This window comes from Hesperophylax consimilis, chromosome 15, assembly GCF_061612785.1.
Source record: "Hesperophylax consimilis isolate HC1 chromosome 15, BYU_Hcon_1.0, whole genome shotgun sequence".
Lineage (NCBI taxonomy): Eukaryota > Metazoa > Arthropoda > Insecta > Trichoptera > Limnephilidae > Hesperophylax > Hesperophylax consimilis.
This window is the reverse complement of record NC_142850.1, coordinates 36,560,183-36,582,406: the sequence shown is the minus strand read 5'-3', so window position 1 is coordinate 36,582,406 and position 22,224 is coordinate 36,560,183. Positions and strand designations below refer to the sequence as shown.

At 32.8% G+C, this 22,224-nt stretch overlaps 1 protein-coding gene across 1 annotated transcript in view; it reads right to left on the bottom strand.

Annotated features, from left to right (window-relative positions):
• Window positions 1-3,488: 3,488 nt before the first annotated feature.
• Window positions 3,489-22,224, bottom strand: part of Trmt61 (tRNA methyltransferase 61) — a 155,122-nt gene continuing 136,386 nt past the window's right edge. Inside the window, exon 5 of the mRNA XM_089640148.1 lies at window positions 3,489-3,676. Within this exon, the coding sequence (XP_089496274.1) occupies window positions 3,489-3,676 (188 nt within the window). The remainder of the gene's footprint in view (window positions 3,677-22,224) is intronic.

Sequence of the window (22,224 nt, the reverse complement as noted above, 5' to 3'; positions counted from 1 at the left end):
GATAATTAAGTGTTGATTTTTTTAAAAGAGCCTTTGCATGCAGCGGAATACGACAAAACCAACTTAACTACTGCAAGAAATAACTAACAAAACAAAATTAAAAATTATGTAGTGGGAGATGCCAAAAGATGAATTAAAAAAATATTACAATCAATCTGCCGAGTAAAAAAAAATGCCGCCGACGGGAATTGAACCCGCACCTTCTGATGTCCGGTCAGCTGCTCTGGACCACTGAGCTACGTCGGCTTATTTCCAACAAGCCAAATAATAAAATATGTACAATTACATCAATCAACAATTACTGCTTACTATATTTTTTCATCTGTGAACCACCAACTTCCATTTATTTTTACTCGGGAGATGTTTTAAATTTGAATTGATATTTCAGGCGACTAATTATTGCTTATAATAATTTGTTATCCTTTGTGCTATGCATATAAAACTTTGTCTTACAAACATTAGTTTATGATTTAAAAAAAATGAATTAAAGTTCCATTTTTTCTCAAAGTTATGTTTGAAGGTTAGGAAATTCGCAAAAATGATTTAAATAACTGAAACTAAACCTTATAAACCTATTTTGTGAATGTTCACTTAAACCCCCGACTTAAATAGTTATCTCCGTTAGATATTTAAGTTGAAATCAAGTGCCTTTAAATAGCCTTTGCATTCAGCGTAATTCGATAAGTTTATCAAAATCGAGCGATATACGTTGGATACCTCAGTGGCGAAATAAAGAATTTCCGTTTTATCAACATGTCCATATTATAACTACTCACAGAAACATAGTAAAAATATCTTATGGGCGTTCATAAATTACTATCCTTTTGTAATGCATGTCATGTAATGTCAAATGTCAAACATATGTACGTAGATGTCAAAAGCAACGGAATATAGTTTTGATATATTTAAAAATAAAATCATTGTGAAATTAAAAAAATATAAATATAAAGACGGATAATTTTTATATAATGACATCACAAGGAAAAAACGGATTAATTTAATTAATTATTAAAAAACTGTAAATTTCAATTTTTTTAGAAAAAAATTCGTAATCTTAGTAGGAAGGACTATCCACATGATTTTTTCAAGTCATTATAAAACGAGTGCAAGTGGCCTATTTTATTTATACCAAAACTATGATAATTTTAAAGATATAGTTTAATAATATGGTATGATAATTTGCCATCTGAATTACAACAGTGAAAGTCAAAACTATTATTATTGATTATTGATTTCACTAAAGCGAATTGACGGGTTAGTAGGTGAGTTCACAAATGGGTCGGGTTCAGTCGGTTTAATTGATGTGTTAGCTACGTCCACCATCATTGCAAAGGCAATATTTCAGCTTATAATGGTGGTAGTAGGAATTTTTCAAATATTGTTGGGTTATTCGAAACCCGATTTTTTTCTTTCTTTGTAGGCAAAACAAACCTTAACAATCTACAAAATATGCAATTTTTTGTGTTATTTCACAATTTATTAATTAAAAATAATATATAGTATACTTGCGGCACGTCCCAGTGTGGAAGATACTCTCAGTATCACCATGCTGTAAAACCACCATTCAGAATTGAAACGTTGCTTGAAATAGCTCTAGCTGTGTTTGGTGACAAGATCTGAATAGAAAATTACTCCCCCACCTTTCTCTTCCCCATGTCCTTTTCATCCCCACTACCTTCAGCCTCGCAACATACCCCATTCGGGGATGCCATAGTCTCACTGGCTCCAGATGGTTGGGAGCAATTGGGACTCTTGTGCGGTAATCAAATAAATAAAATAAAAACACAATTCTGCAGTTTTACTTTTGAAGAAAAGATTTTACAAACTTGCAAAACCGGAACACTAAAACATTCAAAAGCATGTCTTGCAGCTACAAAGGGTATAGATAAAATTATGTTAATGAACAAAGAACGGAATAAAATTTGACAACTGAAAAATATTATTATTGCACTTTAGCTCCTTTACACTGTGCACCTTGTCCATGTTTTTCATCCGAATGAAAGCTTACGTTACACGCGTACGACAAGCCCAGATAGCAAACATCATTTCGTCTGACTTAATTAAACAGGATAAACTATAACAGTTCAATTAGAAGTGGAACTTGTTTCTGTATACGGCCATGTTTAATGCTTAAATGTTATGACTCTATTAAATTTTGTAAAAAATCCATTATCATAATATTACGATTATTAATTACTACGGAGACGAATAAAGAAACTTGGTGCGTAAGCGAAAAACAGGTGTAGTTAATCTGTGTCATTAGTAATCGCGATGATTTGTTGAGTGATTGGAAACAATTTGATTAAAGATAATTTAATTAAATCACTTTATTCGATTGTATAATCGGTTTTATTACCAAATACATAAACTGTAACTTATATTATTATTAAATACATCCATTTGAATTTCACTTTGTTTTCAGGAATGAAAGAGTGCAAATCTTGGAGCGGAATTTAACCGTAACCGTTTACACTTCCCGATATCCGATCGAGCTAAAACTCGGCAGATAGATTCGTTGTCGATGACAATGTTTAATAATTTGTGCAAATTTGTGGCAATCATAAACACACGCGAAAATATACGCATTTCTATGAAATTTGATGACATTGCAGCAACACGAAATAAATGTCGGTTCTAACCCATTGGCGTTTTGTGAGGTCGTTAGGGTGGTTGACTTCAGTCTATGGGAAGGAAGATACAATCCTTCAAGAGTCAAAACAATATGTTTTGTGGGGTCGTTAGGGTGGTTGACTTCAGTCCATGGGAAGGAAGGTACAATCCTTCAAGAGTCAAAACAATATGTTTTGTGAGGTCGTTAGGGCGGTTGACTTCAGTCCATGAGAAGGAAGGTACAATCCTTCAAGAGTCAAACCAATATGTTTTGTAAGGTCGTTAGGGTGGTTGACTTCAGTCCATGGGAAGGAAGGTACAATCCTTCAAGAGTAAACCAACATGTTTGTGAGGTCGTTAGGGCGGTTGACTTCAGTCCATGGGAAGGAAGGACAATCCTTCAAGAGTCAAACCAATATTTTTTGGAAGGTTTAAAAGACATTTTAAAATAGATGTATTTTAGCAAAAAAACTTTGAGTTTTACGGATTATACTTGTACTCTAATAGTTAAACAGCTTGAATCTGTTTAAGTGTTATAAGCGGCTAGCAGGGGGCAGTTGGGACTCTTATCCGGAAATAGGTAAATAAAAATATTTGTTAGTTCTTGGGTTACAATAAATATAAAATTAGCAATGGATATAGAAAACGTTTCTGCGTTTCTGTCAATATCGCCGAAACTGTACCAAATGCAGTCCCTGATAATTCTAGCTATGTAATCGAATGTACATTAGATTTAAAATGTAAAATGTTGTAGCTAAATAAAATATACAAAAAATAGTATACACATTGATGTCTATTCAATTTTATTGTCGCTGAGACTACAAAAAAAATTTGTGAAGATAGCAATAATTTTTTAATAATTTAATGAAATCAATAATTTAGGAAAATGATCCTACCTTGTGTTTGACGAAGTCCAAGTTCCTAACCTGAAGCATCCTGCTGGCCACTTTCAGCTCGGTCTGCAGAACCTCCAGGGTCTTAATCTCCATGAAACCATAGGCAGCCAGCACCAGGCACGTCTTCTGCACCTGCTCGATGCACGGGCTGAAGCTGCAGAATCTGCCACCTAAAGGGAAAGGAGAAGTGTCAGTCATGCAAACATATGATAGGAACAAAAAAGAATATAAAGTGGCATAGAAAAACCGACATTGTTAGGATATCATAATATAATACAAGGGCGAGTGAATTTAATAGCCTGTGACCTCGCAAGTGGAAATAACAGAAAACCTCTTAGAAATCATTGCCACCTATCTCAGTGTAATCAGAAGTAATGACTTCACCGACCGAAGTAAGTAGCGAAAACTAACCCCTCCTTCCATATTCAACTTTAGTACCTACATGACCTATCCTGATGTCGAGAACTTTAATTATGTCATCAAAAAAACCTACCGTAAGAAGATCTGTTCTTAGAAAAAATAAGTTTTATTTTTTCCATCGATTTGTGCAAATAGGTTTTATTATTACCTACATACCTATCTTTTAAAAAAAGCTTAGTAATTATACAGTTTTACTGTAATCTGTTGATGTGGTGTGTACGTAACGCTAAAAACCTTGTAAATGAACTGAAGGCACTTATCAAATCCTTATTCTATCCATCCATTATTATATTATTTGTCATCTTTGTGAATACAGTGTGGAGAGAAAACCTTAGTTATCACACTTTAAATATACGTTATGCGTAACGTATTAAACGCATTTTAAAAATAATAACTTGAAAGCAATTTCGCCAATATTTTATGAATTTAATAAAACAAATAGCATAAACGGAGACTCTCTACCATAATTGTACATTTCCAGCGCAAATTTAAAAAGGCAAATAGTTGTAACGGATTCGATCACAATTCCAATTGACTTACAGAACAGGCAATAATCTGCATAAATTGTATCCAGTTTTGTATAAATATAAATTATGTAAAATAATAACAAGACTTAGATAAAGTCAGATATGTACGAGTAGGTACCTCGCCCGGATAATAGTTATAACAGAGGCGTTGCATTCTCATTTGCTACGCGTGCAACACAAACGGGCGCCCGAATGAAGGGGAGCTACTTCAATTTGTCTCTTCCTTTTATAAATCTGCACGAGTTACTATTTGGTTTGGGGGTTTTGATCATATTTGCTCGTGATAAATATGAGTAAAAAGGATCGAATGCATATTAACGAAAATGAGTGTAAACTTTGCAGTGCGTGCAAAAACCATATATGAAATAATTGTACACGAATGAAATTGTGTGTGAAAACAAAATTTAGAAATTTAGGAGTGTTGAGTAACGGTAAAGGAATAAGACATTTTTCATAATCTTTCACAATAATAACAAGTAATAGAGTTATATAGTTATTATTTGCGTGGTAAAAGATCCAATACATGACATATATTGATATATTTATTAAAACAATACAAAATAACTAGGAACATGACAATATGGCGTGAATTTTGGTGAGTTTAAAGTTATCTTCCGGGAAAAGCCGTGTTATTTTTCAGAAAGAGTGGTATTGGCAAATGTTAAAAATATGGCATTTTGCATGACGCTGAAAAATGGATGACAGTAGCTACGCAGCGTTTCCAAGGTGAAATTAGCTGGGGTCTGTTGTATGGCTATTAAAGCATGTAAAAACTACAAAGAAAAATCTTGATTGTAGAGTTTTACCTACTTATTTTTAAATAAACGAAAATTCGTGTGAAAAATCGCATTATTTGGCCGGAAATTGCGAATATTAGAGAGAAAATGGCAGAATTTGCGTTTTTGGTATAAACATTTCGATTATAAAAAAACGCATACCGCGTAAAAATTCATGTTATCGCAAAAGCCAATTTTTCAGATCACTGATTTATTAATTAATACTTCTTTAATCCGATTAGGTGTAGTTTTTCAATCGGAAAATTAAAGTTCACGATAATGTGTGGGAAAAAATCAAGAATCATGGGCTAGCATTATTTCTCTCTGCACACGAACATAATGAATATGCGTTGCATACGAGTACCACTGTACTTCCTTAAAATCTCTTTCAAATTAAAACCTGCGTCAACTGGGTCACCTCTGGTTGCATATTATAGGAGGAAAATAATATTTATTGTAGACTCACATACTATTATCTAAGTTAGGGCGTCAGTTCTCTCGCGGCGGCCCTGACTATATCGTATTCCAAGGAACTACTAAAATCAAGAATAACATTACCGACGTAATTGAGTAAAACCAAACATCATAATAACAAATCAACAAACAATCATAACTAGCCAATTTCACGTTGCCATTATTACTTGCTTGTAAGGCCTGACCTTTTGACCGCCTTTGAATATTTCAATTCAGTCAATCCGAAGGTATTCACTTTGAGTGTTTGCGGTGGGGACTCGGGCCCTAACGCCAGCCAACTGAACCAACCAACCAACCTGAGGAATTACTATTATCCCGATCGGGGACAAGGCCGTAGATAAGAAGACTCGGTAATAAAGATAATTATATGGGCAAGTAATTCACATGAATACGTCTTGTGGCACATAGGCCTTTGAATATATAAATACTCAATTCGAATCGCAAAAGTTACCTATGAAAATAAACATACCTTTTTATTAAGCAATGTAGGATGATTTTACGATGCTTTTTATAGCATTGAATGTTTTGTATAGCTTATGCGAAATGCTTAGGTTCAGTTGAGTTCGTCTTTTCTTCCATAATTTCCTATAGGAGAGAGGAGTGTCAGGAGAATGTCTATGATGCAGAAACGGATAGAAGAAGAAATTGTGGATGTATCAGGAAGAAATGGGTAAAGTAAATCAAATATTTGAGTCGGGCCATGTCAACAGAATAGTATTACAGGCTAAAATTACGAAGTCAGTGCTGTCGCTAAGTAAACTTCATAATATTTTAAGATAGTCTAATCACTCTATCTATTTAATATGTTTGCGGTAAAACAACACACAAATCAGCAGTAACAACGGGTATTGGCCTGTACTGGTCGGCATTAGACGATGTATTAATGACGAAGAAGCAAGACCTGTGCGCCAGGATAGAGTTGTGTTGTTTTTCTATGATATCTGACTACCCTTTCAGTGAATATGCATGATGGTTAGTTAGTAATGGTTACATGCAGGGACAATATGCATGATGGTTAGTTAGTTATGGTTACATGCAGGGAGAATATGCATGATGGTTAGTTAGTTATGGTTACATGCAGGGAGAATATGCATGATGGTTAGTTAGTTATGGTTACATGCAGGGAGAATATGCATAATGGTTAGTTAGTTATGGTTGCATGCAGGGAGAATATGCATGATGGTTAGTTAGTTATGGTTACATGCAGGGAGAATATGCATGATGGTTAGTTAGTTATGGTTACATGCAGGGAGAATATGCATGATGGTTAGTTAGTTATGGTTACATGCAGGGAGAATATGCATGATGGTTAGTTAGTTATGGTTACATGCAGGGAGAATATGCATGATGGTTAGTTAGTTATGGTTACATGCAGGGAGAATATGCATGATGGTTAGTTAGTTATGGTTACATGCAGGGAGAATATGCATGATGGTTAGTTAGTTATGGTTACATGCAGGGAGAATATGCATGATGGTTAGTTAGTTATGGTTACATGCAGGGAGAATATGCATGATGGTTAGTTAGTTGCAGGGAGAATAAATTTTATCTAAAGCGGTAGAATTAATTGCATTTACGGCGAAGTTCTTTTGACACTGACTGCCAATAACGCAACAAGCACCAATAGGATTTTTTCTCTTTTTTATTCTTTTCAAAAAATTACGAAAACAAAAAAATAACTTGAAATGTGCCATTTTTTATTTGCCGCCAAAATGACACGTTCGTTTTTATTCGTGAATTCGGCGGCGTTTAACGCCGGACAACGTTGGTGATAGCCGTCTTACCAGGCATTGGCGTTTTATGTCATAACAAGTTATTAATATAATAACGTTATAGCTAGTTGGAACCGTTTCGAAATGTGCAGTTTTAGATCGTTTTTAAATAAATAAAAATTACGAAAGAAAACTTTTAAATTACATATTTTTAGTGCGATAGTCAAAATCTGAAAAATGAACTTTAAATCTTACATATATTTTTAACGGTATTCATAGTTTGTGAAAACACTCCATTGAAGAGATTGACAAATACACAAATGGATAAGGACACAAATGGGAAATGCGTAGGTCACATGGTTCAGAGGATAAATTACCAAAGAGAAATTAAAAAGCAGCTTTTAGGGAGCCTTCAGCAAGCAGTGGGTAGGCAAAAGCTGATTATGATGAATGACAAGTAACAAGGACTTATCTTATTACGTAGACACGATTAAAGAGAGTAGAATGATTGACTAAGTGCATTCCGATTAAATTGTATTAATTGGTAATGACGAGCGAATAACAATTATGCAATTGTCAATAATAATTCCTAGGGACGATGGAATAATCAGGTAGGAAAACGCTCACAAGAAGTACGAGCACATATCACGAAGTATCCACCAGTTGCGTGGTAACCAGGGATTAAATAGAGATTAACTACATTCTGATACAAACGCCGCTAAATTGGATGCAAATATCCATCTCCTGCGTTTAATTATGGCAAGAAAATGTTAGCAGTGCTCATTGCTCGAACTGCTCAGTGCTTGGCACTCGGTACTTACACTACTCGCAGACTCACAGACTCACACGGCGAACGTTCAGATTTACTTTGCATGCAAAATGTAACAAAATCGTCGAATGGGCTCCATTACGCAAAAAGCAGTTACAAAGTTTCGGGAATGTATTTTTTAATATCGTAATAATGAGATACTATACCCAATTTTATGAGAGGCAGACACACACTATTTTTGCCAAAGAAATGCTAAAACCAAAATGGTTTCCGAATTATTTATATTAACATAAACACTGATGATCTGACTGAATATACCTAAAGCGGATGGAAACCTTATTTTATCGTGGCTAGTAATATGAGTTAGAAAATTTATAATTTATTGATAATTTCCAGAAATAATATATTAAATATATATTTGGATGATTAGTACAGCGTTTTTTTTTGAAAAATCCTTCAAGAGCGCTGTACAATTTTAAAATTTAAAATATTATTGTTTCCAAGAGTAACATACTATAGATAATTTATTATAATAACTTATAATTTGACAGATTGCATCCCCCAGCTCATCAGTAAATAGCATAAAACTATACATTTATGAACAATGTATCATCAATGAGCGTAATTCTGTGTAAAAAAGTACGCACAATATATTTACAAATAGATTACACAATAGATTAACTCTTATGCTATGCTAACTATTGTTTTTAATAATGCATCGATTGAAATATAAAGCTGTAATAATTAAACATTTCAGCATCAAATATTTTACGAGGTCGTTGTATAACAGGTTTCTTGTACATTTCTTTCACTAACTTTGTGCAATGTATATTATTTTTTCAGTTTACTTATATAATCTTATACTTTAATTTCTTTATTCTTCCTAGATTGTGCTACGACTGTCCAACAAATACCATGTATGTAAATGGCGTTAATTTTAAGGCGTTATTTTTATCTCAAGTTGAGATAAAAATAACGCCGGAACTTTGCAACTGTTCCTCGTGCATACTCTCGTTATTAAACTGTCATACTGAATAAGATGAAAACGCGCGGCAGATAAAACGCTCTCGGAGTCTGAAATATTTCGTCCAATTAAACAGATTTACGCGCGCGCACCAATAATGAATATATCGAGGATTAGGTAATTTCGAGCTAAATAATGCGCTTTAATTGCACGTTGCTTAACATTGGCAACACTCGCTGTAGAACAAGCATTAGACCTCAAATTTAATATGTACGACTCCGTAACTGATTACTTGTTGCTGTACATATTTGTTTATTGTTGACTTTACTGGCAAACTTTACTCCATTATGTGTGTTGATTAATGCCAGTTATTGACATTATTAGATGGACAAAATTAGTAAATAGATAAGTAAATATCAGTCAATACATATTTATACCTATGTAGATATTTCTACGGATGGTTCCTAAAGTACATAACTATCAGGCAATTTTTCAGCTTACTACATGGTCCTTGAGGTTGTATTTCACAAAACTTATACATAATATGCACGTATGATAAAATACCTTATTTTATATACAACATTTGAAAATACGCACAGAAGTCTTACTCAGATGTATCTGCAAATCTTCCAAAATACCCAAAGAGATATTGATATTTTCCACTGAAGGTACCGCTAAAACACTTAACATCAAATTAACTTTACAATGCACTTAAATAATAAACATATATCTCTTTATTGTTCCTCCATTCTTTTCGTTCATTTTTTTACCTACATTTTTTAATATCTACTTGCTTCCTAGTCTGTAACCATAAAAAGATTGTAAATGGAACCTAACTGGTTTATTTTCTATTGAACTTATTAAATATAAAATTAATTCACACGTATAACTAACTGTATGTTTCCTACACATATTCAAATAAAACAAAATATAAAAATAGTGTAATTTATAAAAAATATTCAGGTATCTAGAATTTTTTGTGACATCTAGGTAAAAGATTTTTTTACTATATGATATAAATCTTCGCACATTTAAATTTAATCTTCAAAGTAGTTTATTTAGGTTTATTTATTTGTTAATGTCTTAACTATTAGTGTTTTTAAAAGTGATGTTGACAAAGTCAATGTTTTATTTTAAATAAAAGTTAAAATTTAGTTATAAAAATACTTAAATTCTTTATTTTTCACCGCACCGGAATCAAGTTGTCAAAGGCGTTTTCATAAATTAAAATGACAAAACTGGAGTCCGATAAGTCAGTTAAATGATTTTCTTTTCACCCATTTCGTCGTTTATATATATTAATACGGTGAATAAGCCAAGGAGCAACAAATTGATTTAAAAAACAAATAATCTAAATCTTCCCAAATGCTAGGGATATTCATTTATGTATTCATAGTTGATATAATAATTAATATACACACGGTATGCTGACAAGTCAAGGTCGTGAAAGTAACATATAACATATACGGTGATAGATAAACAAACGTTTCCCAACTGCAAGTAGCCGGGGTTCCAAATCGGAGGCCACGATTTTATTGCCGATAGAAAAGGATAAATAAAAGTATTATATAAAGATCGTGAATCTGTCCATACGTGCGGCTGCCTGGTCACGATAAGTTCAAATATTGGCGAAATCATACGAGCTCCCACGGACCTACCTCCAAATACTTCACTAATTAATCCACCTGAAAGTTAATGGTGCATCGAATTGAAGGGTACTTTCACGTTTTGGAGGTTCTGATATCAGAAATATGTCCATAATAGTGCATCGAATTGCAGGGTACTTTCACGTTCTGGAGGTTCTGATATCAGAAATATGTCCATAATAGTACATCGAATTGCAGGGTACTTTCACGTTCTGGAGGTTCTGATATCAGAAATATGTCCATAATAGTGCATCGAATTGCAGGGTACTTTCACGTTCTGGAGGTTCTGATATCAGAAATATGTCCATAATAGTGCATCGAATTGCAGGGTACTTTCACGTTCTGGAGGTTCTGATATCAGAAATATGTCCATAACGGTGTATCGAATTGCAGGGTACTTTCACGTTCTGGAGGTTCTGATATCAGAAATATGTTCATAATAGTGCATCGAATTGCAGGATACTTTCACGTTCTGGAGGTTCTGATATCAGAAATATGTCCATAACGGTGTATCGAATTGCAGGGTACTTTCACGTTCTGGAGGTTCTGATATCAGAAATATGTCCATAACGGTGTATCGAATTGCAGGGTACTTTCACGTTCTGGAGGTTCTGATATCAGAAATATGTCCATAACAGTGCATCGAATTGCAGGGTACTTTCACGTTCTGGAGGTTCTGATATCAGAAATATGTCCATAACGGTGTATCGAATTGCAGGGTACTCTCACGTTATGGAGGTTCTGATATCAGAAATATGACCATAATAGTGCATCGAATTGCAGGATACTTTCACGTTCTGGAGGTTCTGATATCAGAAATATGTCCATAATGTAATCACTAAGCATCTATCACATTGATGACCTGCAAGGTGTTTCAAGGAGATTCAAGATGATTGTGTGGGTATTTAGACTGGTTCTTCATTTTTTTACATTAACTCCACATGAGGAAAATTATTTTCATCAGGGCCTATGTCATCTTTGGGGATGCTGTGAGAAGGGTCTTTTTGAGGAGAGAAAATAATTAACTTTAGGGCCTATGTCATTATGAGGAGTGGAAGGAGTTAACATGGGTCTTGAAGATATCTTATTGTCGGAGAGAAAAAAACACAAAGGCCGGCAAATCATCCCACAGTCGAGCTGATGAACACAAGAACGAGTAGTAGAAGCGACCCGTTCTCACGTGACAAATGTCAATCATGTACATATGTTGGGCGCCCTTTTGGCGTATTTTCCGAATACGCATTGCCACCACTGTACATTTTGAAAACATTATACTCTAGATTATTTATTATTATTTTAGACTCTTGGCTTTGTTTTGAGAGCTACAAAAGATTTCAATAATTTAGGAACATTTATTATGTTATATAAAACCCTTGTAAGATGCCAACTTGAGTATAACTCTACGTTATGGTCTCCATTTTTCAATATTCATTCAGATAACATTGAAAAGATTCAACGGAAGTTTCTAAGGTTTATAAATTATAAATTGCATATTCCTATACAAAACATAAATGACAATTACCTCTTGGATAAAATGTCTCTATTGAAACTTTCAGAAAGAAGAATAAGCACAGATTTAATACTGTTACAAAGAATAGTACATTTTAAAATTGACTGTCCCGAATTACTTCAATGTATCAATATCCATGTTCCCAAAAAATCATGCCGACATTTCTTACCTTTTTACTTCAATAACACCAGGACACTAGCTTACCAAAATTCTCCGATTCCGAGACTTCACAATCTCGGAAACAAATATTCTGATCTGGGTGATATATTTTATTTAAAAACTAATCAGTATAAATGTTGTATATCACTTTTATTCTTCTAGACACAAATAGACCGATGTACCCATATAACTTCTCCGCTTCTACTATTTTGTTTTGTCGAATCTTTTAAACTCAATTATATGCGTGAGGATTCATTTTTGCCATTATGTTTACATTCTTCTTTATTGTATTAATTTTTAAGTGTTTACTCTGATACAAAATGCTTGTATTCTTTTTTAAAGAAAAGCCCACTAGGGCTTGTAATAAATAAATAATAAATAAATACTGTGTTTGTATAATTGGTTAACCGCGGTGACTGACTTTGTGATCGTCTTTCTCTCTAATCGCCTGTGATTTGGATTGTTGAATATATTTTGTTAATATATTATTTATTAGAAATAAGGCTTTCATAGAAAGAAAAAGCTGAAACAACAGTCAGTTATCGTGATTCAGTTTAATTCTATAGTCTGTTTTCGAAAAAGTAGTTTCCTAATAGGTAGGACAATTGAATTTGTAGCACAAAGCTGTCAGTACCATGTCAATCTTGCCTTATTTTTGACAGTTAAATAGGTTTTTGAAAGATCATCGAAGAAATTACATTGCTAGTTGAAATTCCAGATAAGAAAAAAAAAACTATCAAAATTCCTCGAAGCCAGAGGTAACCGAGAGTTTCCTTTGATTGAGACAAGAAAATTTTTCAGATTCAAAACAGGTCAAAAGGTCAGGTACAAAACACCAGAATTTATCATCATGAGAAAAAATGAAAATCTGCAGCTCAAATATACATACTCACGAGAGGATGACGAGGAACTAACTAAGATAGTACAATTCAGCAGAGGAAATGCAATTTGGAAGGTAATATAAACAAATTTTAATTAAAGTTACTAAAATATGTTATTAATTTTAAAATATTTATTTTTCGGAATAACTTTATTGAGTAAAACCTCAAATTGTAATATTTAAATATTGAAGACAATATTAGTGATTTCTAAACGAAAATCTGAAACAGAAAAATCAGAAAAGGAAACGGTCACATCTGGGACTCGAACCCATAACTCTTGTCTTTACGTGACAGTGCTCTACCAACTGAGCTAATGGGACCCTATTCCCCTCAGTCACTTTTAACTGTATCATACTTCGAATAAGAACTACTAACATTGTCTTCATTTTTTCACCGCACATTTTTATGAAAAAATTGAAAAAATGAAGACAATGTTAGTAGTTCTTATTCGAAGTATGATACAGTTAAAAGTGACCGAGGGGAATAGGGTCCCATTAGCTCAGTTGGTAGAGCACTGTCACGTAAAGACAAGGGTCCTGGGTTCGAGTCCCAGATGTGACCGTTTCCTTTTCTGATTTTTCTGTTTCAGATTTTCGTTTAGAAATCACTAATATTGTCTTCAATATTTTAATTTTAAAATGCTTTAGGACATAAGTAACTATGTATCTATTTTAAAGCTATAAATAAATTGATCAGACATCATAAACAACAATCGTCTGCAGCTTAAAGAGAAACGCATTGATTTACGAAGGAAACGTCAACAAAACAAATAATCAAAAACGGAAATTACCCAACCATCATCATCTCTATAAAAATGTTCATCCAATAAATCAGGCCATCGATCACTCTGATCACTTCACTCGTGCAATTTGTTCCGTAACATTGAATCCATAACTCGCACACGTCGTTCAAATGAACTGGATTAAACTAGAGGAGAAAAAAGGCTCACACGCTCCTTCTTGATTTATATGGCTTAATAACTTTAAACGGGATAACACACCTATCCCTTGATATGGCTCAGATGGCTGAGATATACTCAGACGTTTGCTTAAACAAGCTCAGATCTGCCGAGATGGCTCGCATATGGACAAACGTGTACATTGCGCAATATCACGCGAAAACACTTCATAATCACCGAGGTAAGATTTATTTGTATATTTATTTTATTTTGCCACGACACCCTTTCCTACCAATAAAATAAAAGTAAAAACAATTAATATATACAATTCAATACCTCATGCAATTTTTTATTTGAAACATTACGAAAATATCATGATACAAGAGTATTTGTTATTAGAAGAAGAGACTAAAACAAAACATAATTAAGTAATATTATAAGAGAAAATTAATATAATATAAAAGAGGAAAATGTGTTTAAATTTAATTAAGAAGTAACGAAATATGTGAAGCTCAGTTTTATAATTGTTCATATATGTTCAGTTTGTTAAATAAGTTATAGTAATATATTGGTACATATATGTAAGTAACCATTGTACATTTGAACATATACGTACTGTTTTAAGTTAAATAAATATATACTATTATGGTTTAAAAAAAATTTGGTCTTTGATTGCCTCCGGAGACAGAATCATTATTTAATCAAAAATTAAAATTAAAAAATGTTAACTTATGTACCTATGCTTTTTGGTAGTTAATTTTTTAATGAATCTCGGTATGAATCTTATTCGTGGAAGGTGTTCTATTGCTCTAATCTTAAATTTATTTTCCTGTTTTGTGTTTTAAAAATGTTGATTTAAAAGAATGCAATTTCATACATCTTTTTTTATTTATTCTTAAATATATTTGTATAATGATATAGTATATTGTCCTCCACGCTAGGAGTTCACCTGTGTTGTGGAGGACTTTTTTGTAAAGTTATATAATACTAAAACAATATAGTGGAGTTGGTTACACAGAGAAACAATAAAAATTAAAATATAAAATCGCTTTTTCCATAGTTATAACAAAAAAAAAATGAAATATAAAAAATTAAATATTAAAAGGATTGTAGCCAGTTCCATATGTGTTTTTTGTATTCTGTAAGATTAGATGTTTTATATTGTGTTGGAAGTGAATTGTAGAGTTTTATAGCCTGGAATCTGTAGTGTTTTTGTCCAAAGGATGTGTTGGTTTTTGGTACCTATTTGTAGTTGGTGTGCATGTCTAGTATTGCGAGAAGTTTGTGAAGTTTTAAATGTGTTTAGGTTCTTGTAAAGGAAAGTAAGTATTTGTTTTGAATATAATTTTTGAATCTTCAACACTGGGAATTTTTTGAATATGGTTGAAGTGGGTGTTGGTATTGGTACTTTAAGTATTACTTTTATTAAGGTTTTCTGAGCTTTATACAGTGTGTCTATGTATTTTTACTGGCATAGCCCCAGGAAAAAATGCCGTATTCCATTATAGATTGTGTTATTGCGAGGTATATATTCTTTATATCAAATATGTTTGGTATATTTCTCACGTTTTTGAAAAAGTAAATCAACTTGTTTAGCTTTCCTTTAACCGACACAATATGTCTGTCCCATTTTAAATAACGGTCGAAGTATACACCAAGATATTTGATATTTTCGGTTTGTGTGATTGGAGGACAATTGCATGGGGTGCTCGCTGAGTGACAGTAATGTATTTTAAGGTAGATGTTTTTGGAGGATTGGCCTCTCGAGTTTATGCTAAAGGTTATGAGTTTAGTCTTATCTACATTTAAAGTTAATAAGTTAGAGTTAAGCCATTTTTTGTAATATTATATCTATATATAATATCTAGTAGGAAAAAATACAAATATATAAATACATAAAAAATAACATATGATATAGAACTATTATATATCCTACGGAAAGTGCCAAGACTTGTGGCTTCTTTTATGGCTTTTGATATGTTATTATAAAGTTGTTGTCCTTTATAAAACACGCTGTTTTGTGCATGTAACTTTAGTTTTGAGAACTTTTTCGGAGGAACATAATTGCATAACTGCAGATATTTAGGAGCATGTTATTTACCTCTGGCAAATGAGTGAAAAATAAATGCGAATGTAAAGTAGTTTTGTCACACGAAGACGCAGAAAGGGATACATCATGTAGAATAATAGTATATGCATAAAATATTGGAGAGAAAGCAAAGCAGAATAGTTTTGTTTTATTCTTGTAGGTAAATAACCTAAGTATTTTCAACTCTATTATTTCTGAATAATAGAGTTGAAAGCATCGAGATTATATGACAATATTCAGTCTTTAGTGATTGGGGAATGAGCATGAGCATTGGTTGAAATATTTACAAAATAGTGTACCTAGTACACAGTTGACCATAGACATATGAATATTAGTAGACCTGCCCTAAGTGATTAAAAGCGTATTATCCCCACTCCCCATACCGGTTCCATTGGAGCCGGCTGTGCTCGCGTATGGTCTCAAGCGAAATTTGAAAACGTGACGTCATCATTCTTGTGTGAACTATGGTCGAGGCATCATCGGTTCATTTTACGAAATAACACGGCAAAATGTTGACTTGTACTATGAAAACTTGTAAAAATAGATGTGAAAAAGAGAATAAACCCAATTGTCGTATTACATTCCATATATAAGCATTATTTTACTTTATTTTAAGCATATTTACATCGTATAATATGAATCAGTTGTTACTATCACATCGAGAAACGTCTGGACGTGAAACACAAAGCTGGTTGGTTGCTGGGAAGTAAATTATGAACATTTATAAAAGTGTCTTAACTAAATACTTAAACGAAATATTCGACTCTGAAAATAGAACCGAATTTTTTTGCCGAATTTGGACTTCGCAAATTTGTTCATAACGTGGCGAGTAATTTGCGCTCCCATGTAAAAATGTCTATTCATTCAAAAGTAGATTTTACTTTTAAGAAGTAAATGGTGATATTATAATGCGAGATGCCTATTTACTGTCAGATTGATTTATTGACGAATCACAGTCAGCTTCACTCCCTTCGTTCTTCAACAGTTGATTTTACCCCTCGCCATTATCTTCTCGTCTATTAATTCCTATGTCTGTGCAGTTGACTAAGTAAAGCTATACAATGCTGGCAACCATAATACTGATGAGCGAGCATAATTTAAAAATATTGACTTAATTTATTGTAATCCTATTTGAGTAACTAATTACAAATTACTTAAATGAAAAACATGTGTGTTGAGTATAAGCTCTTCGAGATGTACAATCGTGCAGTGAGGTGATAAACGAACTCACATGTCCGTGTTTTGAAAGGAAAATAATTAACCGGATTCGCCGACGTGAATTTCTAGAAATTTAAAATAATAAAAAAATTGACAGGTGTAGTTCTTATTGACCGCACGAGAAGATGTGGCTTTAGCCGATTTATGAATGCCACATTCATTCATTGCACCTCCGTTGGTTTTAATATCAACCACGTCTGCTTAACAGAGGATATTTTGGAAAAAAAGTATAATAATTTAATATTTATTAGAGTCTAACTTTTATTCAAATACATTTTGATAACCGTCAATGTGATTAGAAGATAATACTAATAAATCTTAGCGAAACATGGAACAGAACAAGACACAGATAAATAAAAAGGTAATGGTCTCAACTGGAAATCGAACCCAGAAATTCTATCTGAGCGGGACAAGGCCTTTAACCACTCGGCCATTATACGTCATTCTTGTCGATATCATATAACAAATGCAGAATTAAGAATATTATCTGGCAACTATTTTTGCCATATATTTAAATGATGACAAAGTTCCACAGAAATGTCTTCGAGACACTATCTTGGTTACACTAGTACTTAATATTTTGATTAAACACCAATATATCACGGAGAAATGAATGAATGAGAAAATTACAATGATAGGAAAATAAAACTGGAACCTTAATGGGAACGGTTGTGCGGCCTATTTCATACAAATATCAAATTTGGATTATAGACCAAAACACCCAACCAAACCGATTTTTTTATTGAAGGGTGTAGCGAAAATCTAGTACGGATATATGCTACTTTTTTACCATACAAATATAATGAAATATAAAATAAAAATTAGGAATTATAATAAAAAAACTATTTGGATGGGTTGATATTTGATTTTCAAAGACCGATTTACATTGGTACGCAAATTTGTCGTATATAAATTTAAAATTCTGACACAAACGCTTTTTTTTACAGTGTTTTATTTTTATTTATTTATATCTCATTATATTCACGCGGTAGGTTGGGAAAAATATCATGTAGAAGGAGACTTTCCTCCTGTTTTCAAATTCAAGTATGCAAATTTACATGAATCTCACCAATAGATTTGTTTAAAAAACAAACCCACATCAGGATACTCGTTTTTTGTATATATGTTGTATATATGTACATAGATTATGATCGACGAAATGAATGTATACAATCGCAGGCCTTCGGGAAAAAGCTTAATTTAGAAAGGGTAGAGTTGTAACTTTAAAGTAGCTCCTTAACAGGAGTAAGTTTACGATAGAGTTGATGCCCATAAATTAGAAGCGAACATTGTATGCAAATGAAGCCACTAATACCAACAAGTCAGTATTTAATCCCACGGAAGTAAGAGTAAAACAGATGATCATAACACATGAGGCTGCGCAGTGCGCGTGCTCACGATCCGTCAGGAGACGAAGAGGGATCGCTCCAAATGAAGAAGTCTTACCGGTTGAACGCACGCTATCGTTTCCGTTTCTTTCCCAACTAACCAGCCAACTACAACTACCTCACAGATAAATGCCTACTTGCCGCAATGATGGATGTAAGTGTTCATTAAAAAACACGCCTTTCTCACACATTTAAGCGAGAAGTTACTCTCTTGATTAGTTATTAGCAGGCTGAGGGAGTGTGCTATGCCAGGTTAAGAAAGTTGTTTGCGTAAACTTTTAAATTGGTTTCACCATTCTCATTTAAAGCGTATTTTTAGTCGGACTTCAGATTCATTGACTTAAATTTTGAACATGGATTTTATGTTTGAGAACCTTAGTAAGATTTACAGTTCCAAAGTGGTTTCTCATAAACCTAATAATAATAAGAATAACTGACACGCATATTAGGAACATTAGATCTCAGGGTTAAAACATATCTGACAAGCAACTGCGAATACAAAATTCGGACAAAAAAAAAGTATGGTACTAAACTCTATACGAAGAAACATAAGTGATGCCAATTTACTAACAAACTCTTCAAATTATTGGTAATCCGATTAAAAACGGGATTGCAGGAATAACGAATGAATTAACAAGTATCCTTTTAGTAAATTACAAATATATAATCACGATGTCAGACGTGTTAAATTTTTTATTTTAATGGATTATTAATAGTAATAAAAAGCAGAATTCTAAATTTTATCATGTTCATATTTAATTTTACTATTAACTTCTCATCAGAGTTATTAACCATGGTTTTAAGAGGGCAAAAGTGTATTATAATAGGTAGGTACCTACATAAATCAGAGTAAAATACAGTGGTATAATACATCTAAATTAATTTGACTGCATTATTAGTAAAAAAAAACAATTATAATAACCTTTTCCACTAGTCTATTAAAAAAGTTATCTTAAAACTCATTAAAATGTATTCTACTATTCCTCCAAGGATTTAACAGTTTCAAAATTAGAATTGAATTAAGTGGGTGTCCTTTCCACTATTCGCGTGTAGAAAATTTCTTTATATCTTACAGAATTGCGACTTTTTATGAAAAAGGCGTGAGTATAGAATGAAATAAGTCATAAGTAGGGACATGAAGAATTCGCTCGATTTTTCGGCGAAATTCGCGTGATCTTCGTACATTTTGGGAAAGCGGTGATATTTTTCAGCAAAAGCGATGGGATTTTGCAACTAAAGTTACATTATTTCCACTTTTAGGTACTTGATGGTAGTGAAATATGTAACGTCCACAGCTTATGTATTTTCGAAATATAATTATATAATTTTATGAATGCCAGTACGTGGCATTTATGATTGGGAAAAAATTGTGTTCAATTTCATGGCTATTCAAGCTCATCAATACCACAGACAAAAAAATATTTAGAGAGAACAAAATTAATTTCTTATTTTAAAAGAACAGAAAATCGAATATTTATGAAAATCGAATATTATATTATATATGCGAATATTTGCAGTATTTGCCAAACATTGTGAATTTCACGGTATTCTAGTGAAATTGGCTAAATTTGCGTATTTCGCTTGAAAATTCGCGTTATTGCAAACGTAAAATTTTCACATCTCTGGTTGTAAGGTATAACTTTACCTGTAAAATAATCCATTATTCTCGCAAAAGAGAACAAATTCACTATTTATCAACAGAATCGCATGAGCCCGTGAGGCAATGCAAGCCGCACAACTCCTAAGGTGAAAATAATGAGCATGGGGTTAATATCTGTCCGCCGCGACTTTCATCTAATTGAAATATAAACAGGCAGGAATATTTGCACTAGTCCGCATAATTGCATAATCCGTACAATTCACTACAATAATTACAGGTTATTAATGCGACCGGTCGCAGTGTGAAGGAACGCGAGCCTCTCGGGGCTGTGGGGACGACGGGATTATCGGTGGATAAATCAGCATTATAATATTATATTATTAAATAGCTGAAATGCAACATTAAAGGGCGATCATTATAAAAACATTAACATTTGACGGAACACATAGAAAAGATTTTCACGCAATTGACTTTGCGAGTCCGATTCTTGAGCGTGTAAATTTTAAGACCCACATGTTTTTAAGACCCCGCATTATTACATACTTACCTTGAACACTTAAAAAATAAATGTTGTTTTTGAAGACAATCTCTATACATTTGTTGAGTTGAAAAAATATTTAAAAAATAGCGAAGAATGCTTAAAATTATTTAAAAAATCTGGTTGTTATAGGTAAGGAAAATTCACAGTGTCTTGAAATGCCACTTAAGACATTTTGCGAAAGAGATTTTTTCTCCATTTTTAAAAATTCATACTTTATTAAATATTTTCGCTTTTGCATATTAAATACAATGGTTTTTCAACATTGGTATTTGTATACAGGGTGTATCGGCACTAACCCGACAAACTTTAACCAGCTATTCCTTAGCACATTTGGAGTAAAAAATGTTATGGGCACTTTGCTGTCCGGTAGCATTTTTTTTTCAATTAAAAACAAAAAAATTTAAAATTTCCACACTACATCACTGTCATTGGCATTGCTTTTCGTGTTAAACAGCTGTTATAAGCAAGTTGTCAAAAAGCGTCTTCGCTCTTTCGCACACACTAAATAATAATAGTTAAAAATGAGACGAATGGTGCCGTGCTATTTCGTTGTGACTGTAAACGTGCGCCAATATAGGTACACACGTGCATTATTCAACGGAATTCGAATAAAATATTTGCCAGATGGGTTTTCAAACTTTGTCAAAGGATAAAACAGTGGTGACATGTGGTGAAAATATGAATAATAAAATTTTTATTAAAAAAAAACGTTACCGGACAGCAATGTTCACATAAGATTTTTTACTCCAAATATGCTAAGGAATAGCTGGTTAAAGTTTGTCGGGTACGTGCCGATACACCCTGTATAATTCCATTTAAAACCAACTTTTTTTTAAAGCTTACTATGGAACCTTAGGTGGATGATTTTTTGCTGTATGGGATTCTTTTAATAATACAAAAATGACAATAGCAGATCGATATTAGCATAAATAACAAAATCAAGAAAGAAACGCTCGTGAATCAACAATAGGCAAATATTAAATATTTATTTTTCGGAATAACTTTATTGAGTAAAACCTCAAGTAAACATTAAGTATTAAATAAGTTTTTCACAATTTTTGTTATTATTATATTGTGTATTTGTATTTTTTTTATAATTTCCTCCTTGTTGTTTCTATAAAAATAATAATTTTTGGATGATTTATA